The sequence below is a fragment of the Sander lucioperca genome, chromosome 7 (assembly GCF_008315115.2).
Source record: "Sander lucioperca isolate FBNREF2018 chromosome 7, SLUC_FBN_1.2, whole genome shotgun sequence".
Classification (NCBI taxonomy): domain Eukaryota; kingdom Metazoa; phylum Chordata; class Actinopteri; order Perciformes; family Percidae; genus Sander; species Sander lucioperca.
This window is the reverse complement of record NC_050179.1, coordinates 39,972,688-39,993,296: the sequence shown is the minus strand read 5'-3', so window position 1 is coordinate 39,993,296 and position 20,609 is coordinate 39,972,688. Positions and strand designations below refer to the sequence as shown.

The 20,609-nt window shown below is 40.7% G+C and overlaps 1 protein-coding gene and 1 long non-coding RNA gene across 5 annotated transcripts in view; both read right to left on the bottom strand.

Moving 5' to 3' along the window:
* Window positions 1-1,634: 1,634 nt before the first annotated feature.
* Window positions 1,635-4,621, bottom strand: LOC116040134. The gene is made up of 3 exons (XR_004102589.1): window positions 4,587-4,621; window positions 2,019-2,023; window positions 1,635-1,922 (listed from the first exon to the last, which is right to left on the bottom strand). It is a non-coding gene; the product is annotated as an uncharacterized LOC116040134 (long non-coding RNA).
* Window positions 4,622-12,505: 7,884 nt separating this feature from the next.
* Window positions 12,506-20,609, bottom strand: part of LOC116040131 (septin-7-like) — a 58,271-nt gene continuing 50,167 nt past the window's right edge. For all 4 annotated transcript variants that reach the window (XM_031285367.2, XM_031285366.2, XM_031285369.2 and 1 more), the window contains 5 exons: window positions 15,780-15,831; window positions 15,233-15,358; window positions 14,917-15,052; window positions 13,685-13,830; window positions 12,506-13,110 (listed from right to left, as the gene is read on the bottom strand). In XM_031285367.2, coding sequence (XP_031141227.1) covers window positions 13,071-13,110; window positions 13,685-13,830; window positions 14,917-15,052; window positions 15,233-15,358; window positions 15,780-15,831 — 500 coding nt within the window. In that variant the 3' untranslated portion in view covers window positions 12,506-13,070. The remainder of the gene's footprint in view (window positions 13,111-13,684; window positions 13,831-14,916; window positions 15,053-15,232; window positions 15,359-15,779; window positions 15,832-20,609) is intronic.

The following is a 20,609-nucleotide window of genomic DNA, read 5'->3' as shown; positions in this document are numbered from 1 at the left end:
TTTAGGATCACGGATTGGATCAAATCTTGGAAATGGGTTTTTCAAAAGCAAAAGAGGGATTCCGAACTAAGATCAGAGCATGTAATCTGATGTTACATTTGATCTGGATCAAACCTACCCTTTGGGTTTTTCAAAACTTTGAACTTGGTTTGGGATCTTTTTGATCCAAAAAAACAGGATTATCCTGATCCAATCAGAAGGGTGGATTCAGTTGGGATTTTTCGAACCCAGAACTGCAAATTGAACTGGGTAAAGAACAAATCTTGCTTACCCAACTGCAGCAGAAAAAGTGCAGATGGAGATACATCTCCTAAAGGCAGAGATGGAAAGAGCTGGGGTCTGTCCTGTAAATGATTTTTGACTATTGGATAGTGTTGTTTTTGTTTTGTTATTTAACATTATAACAAAATAAGGAATGTAAAAGGTTTCTGTTTATCACAGTGTTTCTGTATCTTTTTGTGATTAACAGTTTTTTATTTTTTGAATACAGCATTCATACAGATACAAATACAACCCCCCCCCCCCCCCACCCTAAAACAAAACACCTCACCACAAACAGAATCGCCTTGGTTGCACATAGATGTAGTCCCCATATAAGATGTCTTGTGCATGTTAGGAAGAAACGAAATTAACCTACCAACAATAACAAATAGAAGGTACAATTATTCAATAACATACCACATGCACACAAATACAAATAAATGACCAAAACAAAATACCGTAGCTGACTCTCTCAAGGAATTATTTCAATTTACAGTCTCTTTTCTTCCTTCATAAAATGATAAATATTTGCCCCATTTTTTGTCATAGAATTCTAGTTTTCCAAATGTCTTATAAGACATCCTTATCAAATGCTGCCACTCTTGCCAATTCAACAGTCCACTCTTGGACCGACGGAAGTCCCTCGGTTTTCCACCCTCTAAGAAGTAATGTTTCTGTTTCTTAAAATGAAAACAAACAATGGCTATTAGTGGCCACCGGTATGTCGCCTACCTGTTGTTCTTTGCTGAGCCAGTAGGCTACACTGTTGGCTCCATTTAAGGCTCTGGTCAACAGGATGTGGTAATCCTGAAATTTGGTATTTAGATCACAGCGATCTAATCCAATGTTCCTTTAAAAAACGGGCATAAAAGTAAGATGGATCAGGTGATCCTGGATAGCATGGGATTTCCAAATCCAGATCAATTTGATCCAGATGACGTTTTTTGAGAAACTGGGCCCAGAAGACCATGCTTTGCTCCTACTCATGTTGCTCTAATCAAAATGTTGGCTTCACTTCCAAAGCCAAAACAGTGTGCATGTTTCTTTTTTATTTTAACCTACATGGATACATAAATAAAGAAATGATTGTAAGGCTGTAAATTAAGTATATCAAAACGTCAGCTAATCCTTACTCATGAAGTTAAAGAAAATCCCAACTCTGTATCCATATCTTTGTTAGAGCCATGCTCGACTAGCCTAGAAATCTAGACCACCCTAGAGGCAGCAAATGTAATTTGCAGCCAGGGGGGTCTAGGCACTCTCCGTTGGCTTGCGAGCTGGAAAAACCAAACTCTAGTCAGGCCAATCACATCGTGTATAGAGTCGGTGGGCGGGCTTATGGCTGCTGCTGCTGGGAACAGCAGTCTTCTGAAAGACTTGGAGTTAAGCTTTTCTTTGAGAAAAGAACAAAGAACGACACTGAAGTCATTCTTAAAAAAGGAAGATGTGTTCAGAGTTTTGCTGACCGGATACGGTAAAAGTTTCATCCATCAACTAGCTTCGCTACCTTCTTCGTTGCTCTGCCTGGTTGTAGCGCTCTCTTATTGCGTGCAGAGGGAATTTGAAAGACAACTGTTTATCCCACCCCTTGGATTGAGCTCCGTCACTGGTGAGTTCCCAGACCCAACATCTGGATGTGGGTCTGGCTTGTCAGGCTAATGCTCTACCGTTTGGTTCTATCAAATGTTATTTAGCTCCAGGTTTCTAAATGATGCTTTCCTTTAAATAGTTTAAAATAAGAAAATAAGGTCAATAACTATGTCTTTGCATTGTTGAAATAAAGGTTTTTCCAATTAACAGTTGTTCAACATTGTGATCCTGAAAGCCCCAAATGATATGAGAAGGTGCTGAATGTAAAAGGAAGCCTTGTTCAGCTGGCCAGTCTGCCACCTGCTGCCAGAAACATGCAACAACGGGGCAATGGCAAAGTAAAAGCATTCTATCTTCCACTTCATACATACATCACTATAAGCTGTTAGCTTCAGCATTTCTCCTGTGGCCAACATCTTGTTCAAAAGTGCAAAATACTGTTTTAGTTACAAGTAAATCCACATCACAGACAACAAGCTAATGTTGAAAATAATACATAGTGTCAAAATCAACATCTCTGCTAAATAAAATATGAAGTTAAATGCTGAAATAAAACGACGTGTGACCAAATGAACTGAACGCTGCTTTGATATGGATATTTTCTACTAATATACTGATAATCTTTATGGAGTAGTTTGAAACCACGGCTACCTGCACACACCAAATGGGAAACCAGCTGGAAATATTACTACATTTTATTTCTCATCTTATTCTGCAATACGTATGTCTGTTCATGTGACTGCATGTCATTTCTTATTATCAAGCAGTTGTGTTTGTAGGCAGAAAGGCACAGGTGTATTTAAAGCCATTCATGATGGCTGCCTGTCATCATGCTGACTCACTGAACTCTCTGACTGGGACACTTGATGGAGTCCAGCCACCCTTAAGGTTATCAATTTCAGCTGTGCTTTTCCTACTTTCTCCACAGCCAGCCCCCAAGTGGGCGTGGCCTCTATGGCCCGTAATGCCCATTGGTTAATCCGGCTAAATCTCTGACCAATGAGCGAGCAGCTGTGTTGTATTTAAACACAATTCTGGTCACTCTGCTTTCTTTTCAAAAAATGGCTCAGGAGGTCTCCAACGAGGACCAGGTACGGTAGGCACAGATCAGTCGCTGAAGTTACTTTACTAAAGAAATACTCAAGTATAATATATTATACTTGTACATACATGGTGACCAGATTTCTGAGACAAAGTCCAGGGACATTTTCAGCTCTGAAGCGTAAATACTCCCAAACAGGTAATGGTTTTTATCTTTGTAAACTTAAAACGGGGACACTGCCCCAGGGCCCCCCTAGGGGGGTCCATGGGCATGCTCCCCTGTAAGAAAATTGTCTATTTTAACGTTTAAATGCATTAATCTGGTTCACTTTGAAAAGAAATTCAGAGGTTAGACTTGATTATTCTTATCTATGGATGGAAATATTTGTGCTGTAGACTGAACTAATTTGCACTTCAGAATTTTAACCATGCACACACAGGTGGAATAGTTTTTTCTTCATATTTTTGCATTAATGTCACTAGGAAGCATACCAGTAGAAATATATATTCATATTTGTAAGTGGGAAGAAGTTAGGACAATTCCAAGGGCCCATGACTGACAGGGGCCCCAACAAATAGGTAAAAACTAATATAAAATGATTAAACCATCATCATTCAGTGTGTGTGTGTATGTATATAGATCTATCTATCTATCGATCTATCGATCTATCATAAAACGAGTGATCTATCATAAAACGAGTGATCTATCTATCTATCATAAAACGAGTGATCTTTGTTTGTACTTGTTTTTGGCAGTAAAAGTTAAATATCCCCATTGACCAAAAAGTAAACATCCATATTGACCGACCACCCCCCTGTATCTGCATGAAATGGTTTGGTCCTGCCTTAGCACACTCTGATGGTGTTTAGTAGCAGTCAGTAGATGTGCCAGAACTAGCTACAGTGACCATGATGTTACCAAGTAACGTTAAATCAAAATCTGGCTTTCAAAAAAGGAAAGAGAAAAGAGAGAGGAAAGACAAAGGAAAGGGTGTCAAACTTTTCACCAAGAAAGGTGGGTAGTCTGTGAGTGGTATTAACCTGTTGGCTTAATGTCCATAGTGAAATAAGCTAGCTAGCTACAGACTAGTGTTAGCCTACATTTAATCAGTGCAGGGAAACGTTTAGCAAGATATTCATATTAAATCATTGTCCCTGCCCCTTTTAGCAGACTTAACAGATGAGTCAGCAGCACCCCAGTCTCCCCTAACTGTGCCCCTCCCTGTCCCAGTGAAGAAGGTGAGCAACATTGTGTTCAATGACATGCCAGGGAGTCTGTGGGGATTTCTCCGTCTTTCATTAATAATATTATTATTATTATTATTATTATTATTATTATTAATAATTTCGTTGAATTTTCCATTTTGTCAAATTTTACAATAAAAATACATTGAGACTGTAAAAGATGGCCTTCAGCACATTTTTATTGTTGCTTTTAATCTTGCATCAAATAGTGAACTGCATACTAGACTTGCATGCATGTACAAATCACCAGCAGTAAATATTGTGCTAGTACTTGTATTGAACTACAAGAACAAGACAGTTGCAAGCCTTTAATTAGAGTTATGTAAAGCTTTTGATGGGACAGTTAGGTCCTAGAGATGTGGTGACAACAGCTGCGCAGAGGGGGCCCAATTAGATTTTTTTTGTCATGGGGCTCAAAGTTCCTGGCGACGCCCCTGTTTGTACTCCACTACACCTCAGAGAGAGCTTGTAATGTTTACTGCACTACATTTATTACAGCTTTTGCTTTATTGCTTACAATTAAAACTATTGAGGAAATATTTTCCTTTGACATTGGTCTAGTATTAAGAGAGATCGCTGCAGTCGGCAACGGAGAAACAAGCTACAATGTAAGTTAATAGGACAAGTGTCCAGCTTGTATTTACCTTCATAAAAGTGCTCATTTTGCCACTGACAGACTCAGATTAATATTCTAAGTGTCTGACAACATTATGGAAAGGATTTCTAAGGAGGTCGACCTTTCTGTTAAAGAGTAAGATCCTTTTTTTAAACATAAAAAATCCGCGAAATTGCGTTCGCTAAACCCACCACACGCCATGTAAATAAACAGTAATTTTAGCATCGTAAAATATGGGCACATGCACGTGTAGGGTGCGCGTTTGGTCGGTTTTCTTTCTTTTATTCCAATTTCGGGTCTGTCAGTCACAGTAAAAACCGGGGACAGGTCACCGAAACCGGGGACTGTCCCCGGAAACCGGGGACGTCTGGTCACCCTAATGTACATCGTTAAATATATCAGTTAACGATGTACATGTCTCTTGTAAAGTCTGCAAAAACGACGTGCAGCTTTTCACAATGGGCGAGTCTGCGCTCTCAAGTCACATGAATAAGACTTTAAGTTAGCCAACTGAAGTAGCTAGCCTACTGTACACGTTAGCGCCTATTTGTTTACGCTAGTAACTGCTAGCTAGGAATTTGCAGGCTAAGTGACTGAGTACTTGGTGTGATAATGTAACGTTAGTGTAACCGAGGCTTTCTAATACTGTCTAGACTCAGGTCTGGCTGTAAAATAAAGACACGGGCTTCCAACGCTGGAACCAAGACGCCACTGTACGTCTCACTTTATTCAACCCCGACACAGTCAACCGTCAGAAAATACAACACTATCCACTTCCGTTTTTCCTGTCACAATGAAAGCTCTGTTAACTGTAACTTCCTTTAAGCCTCAACTGAGAGGTTTCACAATAAAATACCTTGCATAAGTATTGCATGTCTGTTATGTCACGTTCATTTGTGGAATATGCAGTGAACATAGCCAAAGTTACATCACGGTAACTGTAACCTTAACTACCCGCAAATTAAAACCTGCAAACGTTAGCCCAGTGCATAACAACAATCGTTGATTGCTGAACAGAAATCGTGTCAGATGGAGTGTCATACAGCGATATAAGTAGCCTACTGTAAGGTTGAGGATGGCTGTATGCAATATTTACACTGCTCTATTCCAGTAGATAAATGTATGTCTTGGCAATGAAATACATTTTTTTCAATTACATGTGCACTGTCAGTCTTCTGGGTTAAATTGGAATTCCAGGTTGTTGTTGCACTGTCTCAGATGTTGTTCAAACCTTGTCTATATCAAGAATGTGTCCCAAAACCAAGGCCTGTCAAATATTTCTGTTCAAATCCTATGTCTTCATATTTTCAGCCCTTGAAATTACTTCAGTTTTACAGCCTGAAAATTACTATCTGGGAAGCCATATTTGGACATTAATATAATGAAAATAATTATTCATAGGCAGCCCAAACTTTGTAGGGTGGAAGACAAATGTGTCAATATGACTATGAACTATTACAAGTTTGTACAGCATTCCCTAGATTTGGAAAAAAGTGTGAAAAGACTGACATTAAGGGTAGCATAAAGTTTGAGCAAAATGTAAGAGGGTGCAGCAACTGTGTTCCTAAAGGTGATGATTCAGGGTTAGTGAAGTGAACCTGTCGAGTGATTTTGTTTGGGAGAATTGTTTTTACATTGACTCATGCAGGTTAGATAGCAAAGTCTACTTAGACAGTGATACATTTTGAAAAATAAAACTTTTTCTATGTACACAAAAGGCTTATCCCTTGAAAGTGAATTATACACTTGAATATAAAAGTATTCTTAAACTGCCTTTCTTTCGCAGGATTAAATGGCTAATAAAGCATGATACTTGATGAAACTGCACTGTTTTTCCACTTGTTTGATCAGGAAAAAGAGGCAAGGTTAAGGACCTCTCCTTCAGGAGCTAAGGAGTTTCTGATAATGGAAAACAAGACCCTGCTGTCTAAAAAGAAGTAAGCTTCCTGACACTGCATCATTTCTGTTGAATACACTACAAATATGGAAATCTCTTTTCTTATTTCCATTGCGATTTTCAATCAAAAGATTTCAGTTTAAGCATTTATATTTAACTTTGCATTTTAAATTTGACTTTTTGCATTGCACTTTACATAATTAAGTTAAACCTTTCTTCATGTTATTAAATATATACTTGTGTTTTTGTGTGCTGGCCAGCTGGACCTGAACCTGGACCCCACACCACACCTCCCCACACCACGACCCTTTTTTCTTTTTTTACCCAGACTGTAAGGACCCCCACTCACACTCACTCCCCGCTCACAGGAACACACCTGTGGGTTGGTGGGGCTGTCGCTGGCTCTGGGGTGCTGACGGTGCTCTGGGGCGATTGCTACAAGCCCTGGGCTGGAGGGGCCTGATGTCCTCTTGCCTAGGGGGACGGGGCTAAATGCTGGGGCCAGTCAGGAACCTGGCCCCAGTGGGGAGGACCTATTTGGCCTCCCTATGACCTCCTCCACCTTCCCCCTTCGGTCATGTCTCACTACATACACCCTTAGGACTCTGTGGGGCGGACAGGCGGTGAGGCTTTTGGTGGGCAGGACTACTTTATTGCGGCCTTGCCCCCCCACAATTTTAATCACACATTAGACACGTAGGGCTTGGAGGGTGGGAGGGGCACGTTGGACGCTCCACTGCCTGCCAGTTGTGGGGTGTCTGTGTCCCAACTACCCCCCAAGTTTTAACTGCACTTTAGTTACCACGCACCTGATCTCCACTCCACCATACAACACTTCACAAATCATGACATGCATCCAACACAATACATTTACAGAGGCATGCCTGGGGGTTGGAGGAGTGGGGGGGGGGCACATTTGGCCTTGTGTCCTGCCCCTGGAGCCCCCGGGCATTGGGGGGGCCGTGGGGTTGGTGGCCGCCTTGCCCGGCATGGGGTGGGTCGGGGGGAGCGTAGCTCCTAGTGAGTCCTTCTCTTCCCCTCATTTCATTACTCCGTGACCACTCATATTCCCGCCTAGACTACTTTTTTGGTTAGCAGCTCAATTATGACAGAAATTTCAGACACTCAGATTCACCCTATCACTATCAGCGATCATGCACCAGTTTCTATGCATGCTGCCAGCAGGACCTGAACACAGGTTCACACCTTCACAGAACACACCTAACCCCCCCCACCCCCAACTCCCCACTCACAGGAACACCCCCCACCTCCCTGGTTTTCTTTAGAGGATGATTTGCAGTACTGCCTAGAGGAGCTGGAAAAAGAGACCACATGTAAGTACCAGGACAGATATTTCTTTGCATTAATTAATGCATGACTCAGCGCTAATAACACCTTTTACATCAAAGAAGTTTTCAACTGGAGTTTGTGAATAATATACTTGTAATTTTCTTGTAAATCCTCCACGTCTACTTCACCTCTTCTGTCACGCACTAAAATAAAATGACAGTCAAAACCCAGCGACACCGGAAGAGTCAGAATAAAAAGCATTTACCCCCCCTCCTCAGGTACATTTGTTGAATGTATTTGATGAACAGACAGTTTATAAAGACAGTAGCGTTCACATACAGGCGGGCGCCATCTTGGGAAACCAGTCACGACCAGTCGATAGACCTTTTTCACAGCAGACATTTTGACTTATTTCATTCATATATTACACTACTCTTGAGAACCCAAGACTTTTGTAAACTAATTTCAAATGTCTGAATGTTCCAAATGATCTCTTTATACATTGCTCTGGAACACTTTTGGGCGTCACTATACAGAAAGCTGAGTTTGTTCTGAACATTTTGATATGAAACACACAGGGATCAGTTATATGCAGAAACCCTTAAAAGGAGAATTCAAGAAGATATCTATAAAAATGCTCTTAGATCTCAGAGGGTTGAGCACAAATAAAAGAAGCAACTAAGTTTTCTCTTGTTTTACAGAGTCCAGCTGGATTTACCAGGGGGCCCTCAGACCTAGGGGGGCCTCCAGGACTCCACTGTGTGGCTGGCCTCATCCTTTTATTTTATTTAAAATTTAATAAAAATAAATTTAATTTGTTTGTTGTTGTTTGACCACGGCGATGAGAGCAATGGACAGCGAGCCTGACTGCTGTCCATTTCTGTGATAAACACTGCAAGCTGCTACAGTTTGCTGCTCTGCTGCATCAGACTGCTGAACACACCTGACTACAGGAGACATCAGCTCAGACTGCTGAACACACCTGACTACAGGAGACATCAGCTCAGACTGCTGAACACACCTGACTACAGGAGACATTATCTCAGACTGCTGAACACACCTGACTACAGGAGACATCAGCTCAGACTGCTGAACACACCTGACTACAGGAGACATCAGCTCAGACTGCTGAACACACCTGACTACAGGAGACATTAGCTCAGACTGCTGAACACACCTGACTACAGGAGACATCATCTCAGACTGCTGAACACACCTGACTACAGGAGACATCAGCTCAGACTGCTGAACACACCTGACTACAGGAGACATTATCTCAGACTGCTGAACACACCTGACTACAGGAGACATTATCTCAGACTGCTGAACACACCTGACTACAGGAGACATCAGCTCAGACTGCTGAACACACCTGACTACAGGAGACATCAGACTTCACTACATCTCCCCTGAGCATCTTAGTTACTTGTTACTATAAAATGAAAAAAAGCAGGTTTGGCGCACTCCATTCCAGTTGGTGACGTAATGCCTGTTGCCAAACTGAAGAAAAAAAAATCATAGCCCAAAACTAAAGAAGAGGAAGGATGATAACTGATGGTGTGATGGAAGCACCTGCTGCAGGTCACACCAGACTAGGAAAGGCTGTAGCAGCAAAATCTTCGGGTTCATGGAAATGAGCAGTGCTACGTATGATTGCAGATAGATTCAACTTTAAATATGCATCAAGATGCAGACTGTTTCATTTCTTCTCTCAAAAGTTGGATGGTCTCACAGATGCATGTTTGTATTTACTTAGTCCACTTCCAGGATTGCGCCGGTGCTGCAGGAAATTCCGCCGGATGCATGTATTTTCGCCGATGTCCGTCCCCTTCCTCTTTCTTTGTGTTGGCGTTCTAACCTCTGGTGGATTTGTGAGGACTATGGTTAACTGCTCCTCAGATCTCTGCAGGGTAAATCCAGACAGCTAGCTAGACTATCTGTCCAATCTGAGCTTTCTCTCACACCACTATTTTTGCAGCTGTTCCGTGCGGAGCTTAGCAAAGACGATTGTGATTGGTTTAAAGAAATGCCAAACCAGAGCACGTTTTATCCCATCCCAGAATGCTGTGGACTAACCAGACCCTCCTTCACAGCGCTGTGGAGGAAGGTCTGGCAAAGAGACTAGAATCTACAAAGCCTTGCTTAAAGAATTGCCTGTGTATTTAACAAGCTTGCTGGATTTTAAATCCAATCAGTATGGCATTCACACTAGTGATTCTTTGGTCCTAAATATTCCATTTATTAGGACAGAATTAGGCAAAACTGCATTTGAGTATTATGCTCCAATAACCTGCAGATTCTAATGAAATAAACAGCCTGACTCCATTTAATCACTTTAAATGTCTTCTTTATGAAGCCATGTATACTGAATGGACATGTGCACTTTGAGTTGTTTAACATTCTGTAACTGCTTTATGTGCAGTGTGTATTATATATTAATTACTATGTTCAGTCATTTCTATATGTATTGTAGTTTTATATGGCATGTAATCAATTGGCCCTCCCAGAATAAATAAAGTTGATACATATGTTTCCATACATGTATGTTTTGATAAATCTCCATCCAGAATCTAAATGTTTGACTCCGTATTAAATTATTAATGTCATGAGTGTGTTTAAAAGAATACTTTCACAGCACACGGGAGTTAAAGCATAACCATGTCAACTTTAATATCAACCATGTACAGTTAGAGACGGAACACATGGTAACACAAAAGAGAAGCAGTAAACAGTGTACATATATATATATATAAAAAAAAAAGGAAATTTTACAAAAAGAAAATCCACCTAAATGTATGTTAACTTGGTGTTATTGGAAGGGTGAGTGGTTCACAAGCATTTCAAAGAAAAAGAATCACTTTTTTTAACTTGTAGGACCACATAATTGCTTTTCTCTGGACTTAAGGAGAAAACGTATCATAACGGAGCAGTCCTGAGAAAGTGTACTCGTTGGCATAGATGTATACAGCATATGTGTTCTTAAGACATTTTTTATATAATAGGTTCTGTTCCGAGTACAAGTTCTGTTGTTATTCCTGGCATATAATATTCTAAAAAAAAAGAGAAAAAAGGCCACTGAGCAGCCTTCAGTATGTACACTATATAAGCATTTCCATCATTAATCAAACACGTCCATACAGGTCATATTTTAGGTGCTGCAGGTGAAAGGTTTGTCTCTTCAGCATTTTGCTTTAAATGATAAAGGGACAATCCTTTCACAGCAGTGCAAGAACGCAGTTGTTCTTCACACTTACATATAGTATTAATATCATCACCATATTAAAATAAAACATGGAAACTCTTGGAAAGGTATATTAAAGGGTAATTACCATTTTCTTCAACCTATTTTCCTATGTTTTTGTGTCTAAGTGACTGATGGTAACAACAATCTTTGACATTGGTCCAGTATTAAGAGAGATCTCTGCAGTCAGCAGCGGAGAATCAAGCTACAATGTAAGTTAATAGGACAATTGTTCAGCTTGTATTTACCTTCACAAAAGTGCTTGTTTTGCCGCTGACAGACTCAGATTAATATTCTAAGTGTCTGACAACATTATAGAAAAGATTTCTAAGGAGGTCGACCTTTCTGTTAAAGAGTAAGGTCCTTCTTTTAAACATAAAAACACCTGCAAAATTGCGTTCGCTAAACCCACCAGACTCCATGTAAATAAACAGTCATTTTAGGATCGTAAAATACACTTCATTCTAAGCCGACAGAAAAATAAAACAATGAAAAGCCATTTTGGGTCGTCTTTCCACTTTTCCAACCATCACAACTCTAGTTTTGGTTGAAATAAACACATTGTTTACTGATTTACATGTGAAAATATGTTGGCTATATACACACTAAAAGTATTGCTTTTTTAAATGGAGTCTGGTGGGTTTAGCGCTCGCGACCTCAGATCTGTTTCTGGTTAAACAGAAAGGTCTTAAAGAGGTTTTAAAGGTCTATCTCTGTAGGGATCCTTTCCATAATGTTGTCAGACACTTACAATAATAATCTGAGTCTGTCAGTGGCAAAACAAACTTTTAGTGGTCCAAACTGACGCTGCACATTTGCCCCGTAGGGTTACATTGCAGCCCGGTCTGTGGCTGCCAATTACAGCGTTCACTATATTATATTATACTGGACTAATTTCAAAGATTGTTTGACTGCTGTCACTTACACACAAAAACATAGGAAAATAGGGTCCAGGTTGAAAAAAACGGTAGTTACCCTTTAAAGGTTTGACTGTGTCGCAGCACACTGCTTTAGGATTTAACATATTCTGTTAGAGAGAATAGCAGAGGGGTAATATTTTGTTGTGTGAGGAAGCAGTTATGTATACTATTCAAAGAAGAAACCAAATTTCGCAAAGACTCAGTGAGATTCATTTCACTGTGCCACTTTCTTGGTGTGACCGCGCCTCAATTCCATCAGACTTTTCCCCGCCCAGCTGCCACCTTCCCTCACACACACTCTCCCCACTCTCTTAACACATACACTCTCCCTTCTCTTAACACATACACTCTCCCTTCTCTTAACACACTCTCAACATGGTCTTGAGTCTAGGAGTGTTTTTAATGTGTACACACCTGTGTTAAGTTTTTGAGAAAAATAAAAGAAAGAGCGTCGAGGAGAGGGATAGTACGTCTATCTGCAGATCTATGGAATATCTAGAGTACATACTGTACTACTACTACTACTACATGTGTACAAATGGCTATGTATAGTCCCTGCCATGTGTTAACTCCGTATTGTAGCTCAGAGGAACTCGGGCTTCTCCTCTTTGTCGTCAGGAAATATAGGAAAATAGAATTTCACAAAAACATGCATTCCCCATGAAAATCAAAAGGTTTCAACAGATAAAATGGTAAAACCCCACAGAGAGACGAGCATGTGGGCCTTTGCATGTTGTGGGATTTGCATATGTGTGTGTGTGTGTGTGTGTGTGTGTGTGAGAAGAGAAATGGCATCCATGTCACACGTGGTGCATATTAAATGTAACCCAGAGGTACGTTATGGAATGTGCTGAGTGTTATATCTGTTGTTTTTGTGTGTATGTATAGGGCCACAGTAAATGTGAACTTCAAAAGGGGATTAAGAAAAAAAGGAGTTTGTGTAAAGGTGAAGAAACAGGTCGTGTCTCTTCAAAAGATCTTTCCTTTCTTCTTGTTCTTTTCCATCGTCCTGTGTAAGAAACAAGAAAAGAGAGAACATTACAATCTCGTACAACGTGGAAACATCATTATTGGGCTCTCCAGGCACTGCACTGCAGCCATCTCAAACGGTCGGGTCACCCAATTCACAAAAAACTATAAAAAGCAGATTTTTTCTCAGTTTTGTTGTTTGATTTGAACCCAACATCACTATAGAAATGAACTGAATGAACTTACAATAGTGAAAAATGACATAAAAAGGGAGAGTGACATTTGATAACTTCACATAGGCAATAAAATACACCCTTACCTAATTTATGAAAACCTACATTTTTAATGTAACCAAGTATCCTTAATAAATAAATATCATAAATTCATGATTGGCATTCGTAGCAAAGCAAACCGCACTGCGTAAGAACATTGCCACAGCAGTATATATATAATATACAGTTAATGTCCTATTCTAGAAAAATGATGCAAACAATATTGTCAAACCTTTTTTCTATGCATCATTTAGTAGACACATACTGCTGACTTAACAAATGAACCATGTGGCCAGTTAACCAGTTATTAGTCAGCTGTTGAAGAGTGTGAGTGTTACTGACTTGGAGGCGTCCAGTTTCTGCTGCTCGAGGATTCTCTGCTGAGCCTCCCAGTTGGCCTTCTCGTCCTCGTACACCCGCCTCTTCTCCTCCAGCTCTTTGTACTGCGCCTCCAAGTTCCTCTTCATCTGTTCGTGGCGTCGCTCCAGCTAAGGGTCAAAACATTAGAGAGACTCACTGTTACATGTTCCCATCAATAGCACATGTAATACCCATCAGTTGTTCATTTAGGGCGTTTTCACATCTATAGTTTGTTTTCTTTGGTCTGAATCAGTTGATGGTTTGTAAACTTGGAGTGATTTCCCTTTAGTTCGTTTTTCGTTTCACACCTGAAAAACTCCAAGCATACCAAAAAGCGTCATTACAAATCACGCAAGAAAGTTCACTCCTCTTATTGGTCGGATGTGTCTGGGGCGGAAGCAAGAAAGTAAATACAGGAAGAAGGTCCTGTGTTCTGGACATCTCCAAGGTTAAACCAGCTCATTTCATTTAAATAATCAGACATTGTTTGGCGAGAGACGTTACTACATCTGCTCTGCTCACCGAGACTTCGCTCTGCTCTGCCGGCGTCTGTCTCCAACTTTAGGGGTGGCTGGTTTGACCACGGAGATGAGAGTGACGCACGGCGAGCCTGACTGCTGTCTATTGTGAGAGAAGCGCTGCAAGCTGCTACAGTTTAATGCTCTGCTGCATCGCAGATTGCAGAGCACACCTGACTACAGGAGACATCAGCTCAGACTGCTGAACACACCTGACTACAGGAGACATCAGCTCAGACTGCTGAACACACCTGACTACAGGAGACATCAGCTCAGACTGCTGAACACACCTGACTACAGGAGACATCAGCTCAGACTGCTGAACACACCTGACTACAGGAGACATCAGCTCAGACTTGTTGGTGTGGTTCAAGGTAGGATCACGTTTCACCACAAACAACCCGCTTCAGAGTTGGATCGAAAGTGTACCGAGACCACCTCTTCAGGCAGGTCTCGGTACGCTTGTTTGGTCCGCTTTTGATGCGCACCCAAGTGTGATCGCTGCGTTCACACCCAACACAACGCCCTTACATATATAACTAGTTTTTGATCTTGTTATCTTGTGCCCCCTCAGCCTGAAGGGGTCGCCCTACATTATCCCTTACATAATGGATGCCTTGAATGGTGACACACACACACACACACACACACACACACACACACACACACACACACACACACACACACACAACCCACCTCAGCCTCTGAGTCCTTCAGTTTCTGCTTCTTCTCCTTAACCTTCATTTCAAAGACCTGCTCCATTTCGGCCTCCATCTTCTTCATTTTCATCACATGCTCCCTGCGCTCCTCCTCCATCTGCGCCAGGGGACTCCTGTTGACCACGGCGAAGGCAGACGTTAATAGTTAGTTGTGATTTGTGTTGATCACCTTTAATAAAACTAAAAACTGCTGTGACAACACGCTGCCATTGTGTTTTTCCCCCCCACATCTAAAGTAGTGTGTTCTGTTTCATTAAAATGAGGGAAGTAGTAGTTCAGTATTGAAGGCGTACTTAGTGAGCTGTCCCTTGGTCTTGGTATTGTCCACTCCATTACAGGTGACAGCAGCGAGTTTCTTACTGCGGTAATTCTCGTAGTGGACATTGTTGGTGACGTCCTTTAAATCCTGCATATGAGTCCTGTGGAAGGGGAAGAAACAGAAACATGCATTTATTGTACACTAATGTGGGTATTAGAAGGAAACTGTCAGCCTCTAGTTTTTGGGTAACAAGTTGCATTCATGGGAATAAAGGGTATTTTCTTTTTCAACCTGGACCCTATTTCCCCATGCATTTGTGTCTAAGTGATTAATGTGAACAAAAATCTTTGAAATTGGTCCAGTATTGAGCAAGAAAATGCTATTAGGAATGCTTTTAGCTAAAGTTAGTGTTGAAGTGGAATCAGTAAGTTCCACACGAAAGCATGGCAGGAAAAACAGAAACTTCTTCATCTTTCCATAATGTTGTCAGACACTTATAATAACATTGACAATGCACATTTTCCCCATATAGGGCACACGCACACACACACACCCTTATATAGCTGTCTGAATAATCTTACCTAATCAGCATGTTGCGTAGCACAGTGAAGTCGCAGTGTTCCCCATTCTCCACTGAAAACACACAGGGAGAGAGAGGAAAACAGAGAGAGAGAGAGACACAGGTATCAAAATGACTGTGCATGAACACTTCTCCTTGTAATAATCAGAATAATAATCATTCTGTCTCAAGGGAAACTGATAGTCTTACACCTGTCTTACAGGTGCCAAATTATTGCAATGAACTCTGGGTAAAATAACCAAATTTACTGGGTAAGTGTCAACGACTTGGGTCTATCTCTGGCTTTGTGTCCACATCGAGAGACAGTTCCAGCAGACACAAACTATTGTGTTTTTGTGAGTAAGATCAACACAGCGGTAGTGTGTGTTATTCCAGGGTTTCTGCAGGTTTCACCAAGTCAAATTTAAGACTTTTTAAGACCATTATGAATGATATTTAAGACATTTATCACAACATCAACTGAGCCCTAAATTTAGTTTTTTTAAAGCCAAATATCGCTAAACTTGCACTTCCCCAAAGTTAAAGAATAAAGTCTGTTGTATGTCTGTGGTACGATCCGAAAGAGACTCGCGCCAATAACACGAAAGATGATTGGCTGCAGTATAAGTTGCATGTTGGTCTCATTTGTCGTCATAATACAGCAAAGTTATATTTGGATTAGCGAAAAGAAAGAATTACAAGACCACGGAATTAAAGAAAATGAGCATCAGAGGTAGCGTTGCATGGACGTAAAAATAAAGACCTGTTTCAAATTATTTAAGACCTAGAACACAATACTTCAGTGAATTTAAGACTTTTTAAGGACTAAAATTTAGATTTTGAGACCTCGCGGAAACCCTGTAGTGATGTCATGATAACACGTACACAGCGTAGTGGTTGCATAGAAAACAAAATGAAAAAATATAAGCAAAACATCGCAGAGTTAAAATGAATGTTATTAATCTCTATGGAGAGCTCATGGTACAAACATACAGGATTACAGTTCATTCATTCATTCATAGGTTATAAAGGGAGGGGTATGTGTACTGAGAAAAGGTGACAGTAAGAGGCATTGTACAATATGTGTTATAGTAGCACATAAACAGAGCACAAAGGGCAGAGGGACATCAGGCCATGATCACATAGGACGGTTGTAATATGAGCATACACTGTTAGAAAAGTCTGTAGAAATATGGGATAATATACTGTGTTAATAAGAATGATTTTTGACAGCTTTTCCCCCCCGTATGTTAATTTTTGGATTAACAGAAATGTCCCTAAACTCAACGGAAAAAAAGGTACGATATTGATCTATATTGATATATTGCCCAGCCCTAATTCTGTGGGTTCATCACTACGAGTGAGCCCTTTCACATTACTAATAGTCAGCACAAGAAAAAAAGCCTCCTATCTGATCACAGCCTTGTTCACTGTTGGACGCCATATAGTTATAACAAACAAGAGTTCTGGGTCAGACAACAGCTAACAGAACCCGTCTCATTCCAACATGTTACAGTTACATGATTGTGAGTATTCATCTCAACAAACAAAAGACATGGTTACACAGTCAGATGGGATTCTGGAAAAGGACTGCAGATAAACTGCTGCGGAGGATGTACTGTATGTGGTGGATCTCCAGCCTCCTTGTCATCAAATATGCTGCTCCTTATTGGTTAACCTCCATCCCACTGGCAGTCAATCATCAGGGGAGCGAAATAAGGACACCTTACCATTGATGAAACTTAAGCAGTCCCGCCCCTTGGGTTCCCAAGCCAGCCATTGACCTTCTGTCTCTTCTAGAGGAGGGAGCTCTGGCGGAGGGGGGAGGGGTACGTTTTTTCAGTTACTGTCTGCTCCCAGCGGGGGCTAAATCTGGGTCTGGAGGAGCTGGGTTTATTATGGCTCAGACCTAGCCCAGTTTGAGCCCAGAATCGGCCTAGGTCTGGCCCAGATTCAGCCCAGATTTGGCCCTGGATCAACACCACAACCTGCATGGGTCCAAGCTGACTGACTAAAGAGCGCAGGGCTTGTAAGAGGGACTGTGGTGGTTGGAGGGGGTGTTATATGAGGATCTTTGCATGACCAGCTGGGGGGTGCAAGTCTCAATGAGGTAATAAGTGGGGGAGCTAAGTGAGGTCAAGGGTCATAGGAAGAAATAAAAAGGTTGTAACTAATAGCACACAGATCTTATTTGTTGATGAATGGCAGAAAATACCTGATGCATACTCCAGGTTTTCATTTTGTTTTTTTAATTTGTCATTCATGGAGTTTAATGGAAAATTGTTTCAGTCCATCAGGTGTTTTGAGCCTACTAGCACTGTGTGTTTAGGCCATGGTGATGAACTGCATTGGTTTAATGAATCAAGAGCACACAACTGTTTCAGGACCATGTTGTTACATTCAAATTCTGAATATGCTAATGAGTGATCACTGATAACTCATGATGCCAAACTGCATGTTACCTTGATGACTTAAATGAGTTGCTACATGCCCTTCTGGAAATCACTATCTCGCCATTAGCTGCTCATGAACCTATAATGAATCTATAAGCAATGTGTTAGGATGGTGGATCCCAGTCCTTGGTCCAGTGATACAGTGAGACCTGCACACCGTTCTCACCCTGCACCAACACAACCTATTCAACTCACAGCATAATATGGGGAGTTGAACCGTGTGGTGAAACAGGGCTGAAATTAAACGGTACAACAGTATGGAATACCACAGGAGCAAAGCATGGAACCACAGCGTTGAGAGTGATGCTTCTATTGCAGCTGTAGCTTCAGCACCAAACAGCCTCTAGTTTTCTCCATGACTATTCACAGCATCAGACCTGGGACAACAAGAGAGAGGCTTTAAACCTGCTGAGAACACCAGGCAGATTTTTCAGACATGTGTCAAGTAAGCCTCATCAAATGCACTTTGCAGGATCATTCCTGTTTATTACAACCTTGGTCTTTCAGGGTTGACTATCAAATTAAGTGATAAAAACAAAAGACAACAAACATAATCATTCATGTGTCCCTCTGGTAGATTATGGGCTCTTTTGCTCCCATGGCAACACTTAGCATACACTGTGACATGACAAAATGGGAAGAGTAGTGATTGTTTACGTATTTCTTAGGCAAACGGGATATGTATTAAAAGCAACTTATGGAGTAAGACATTACATTACATCACATGTCATTTAGCTGAGGCTTTTATCCAAAGCGACTTCCAATTGCTACATATGTCAGAGGTAACACGCCTCTGGAGCAACTAGGGGTTCAGTGTCTTGCTCAGGGACACATTGGACACAAGACAGTGATGAAAGTTGGTTTATGTAGTGGGTTTTGCTCTGGTTCTGCATTTCCTTTTGTGGGGGTGGATTTCTCTGTTCACAATGTCTCAGTGTTGAGTTGCAACTAGCAGTATGTAAAAAGTGTCATTTTTTTTGCAGCTCTAAAGCTTAGTGCAGCAATTTAAAGTGATCGTATCAAAGTTTGACATCATATCTGCCGGTATTTATATATCATATATATATCATTTTTAACATTAACACATAAAGATTTTTTAGAAGGATCCCTTGAATTTGTGACCAAAATATGTACTGAGGGGGACGTTTTACCAAAACTTAAATAAATATAATTTGTCAGTGCTCTCTGGTGGACAAACTATGTAATGGCAACACTGTTTCAAAATGACTCCATCATACAGTATAGTTGGGATTGATCTACCACACTTTATTATTACTAATCTGCTAACAAAGGCCATTACCAAAATATCTGTGATAAACTAAAATAAGCAGATAATATCAGCCATGCCCATTTATTAGTATGGCTCTAAAACTTTTGCCAAATGATATAAGGATGAAATGTAGTGCTTCGAACCCTCAAACTATAGATAGTGGACAACAGGGAGGACTTGTGTTTGCTTCCTTGAAGTATTTATTAAAACAATCCCAGGCCATTGGGACACTACCATACCAAACATACAATTGCAGACTCAGGTTGCGTCTGAAATTGCATAATCTGCACTACATACTCAATATGTATACTATGGTTCAACATACTTTTGGGTATATAAACAGTAGTGTGCATCTTTTCGGACGCACTAAGCTGTAATTTTCAACGTGACGTCCATAGAGCCTCCTTTCCGTTGGAGACGCGTAACCATGGTAACCCATGTCGACCTCAGCTTTAACGGCATCGCCAGATAATGCTTAAACAACTGAAAAAAGTAGACAAACAGTCGCAGGTGACAAAATCGTAGATTTTGATATGTAGAAATAAAAGTTTTTGACATTACAGAGCTGCCTTGGTTGCTGTCCGTCTGTTTTGAACGTTGCTGTTACTACCGTATTGCATTGTGGATTACTTATGCCGGCGTAGTGTCCAGTGTTTGCATAGTGTAATATTTTACCGGAAATTGTATTTAATTCACATACTATTGGTTTTATACTAAGATTTAGGACATACTAAAACATCTCACATACTGTGTTAGCTACTAAATAGCACCTTAGTATGGGATTTCAGAGCCACCTCACATGTGGTGTGTAAGGTCCAAATACTATCAACCCCACAACGAAAGCTACATTGAGTTACTGATATTTAATCTTCAAAATATCTACATGATATACTATATTAATAATTGCCAATGTAATCTTCTTATACAAGTTAAAGCTATAGTGTGTAGTTTCTGCCACCCCCATGAGGAATTCTAAGTAATGACAACAAAACTGTTGGGGTGTCCACATGATACAAGCCTTCTGTGACCGTGCACCGCAAATTTAGTGGCCCTATTTATTTTGTGCAGGTTTGATATTTAATTTATTTGAGTCACTTTTGTCCATGTAGTTGTCGTGTTCCTCCTCAGT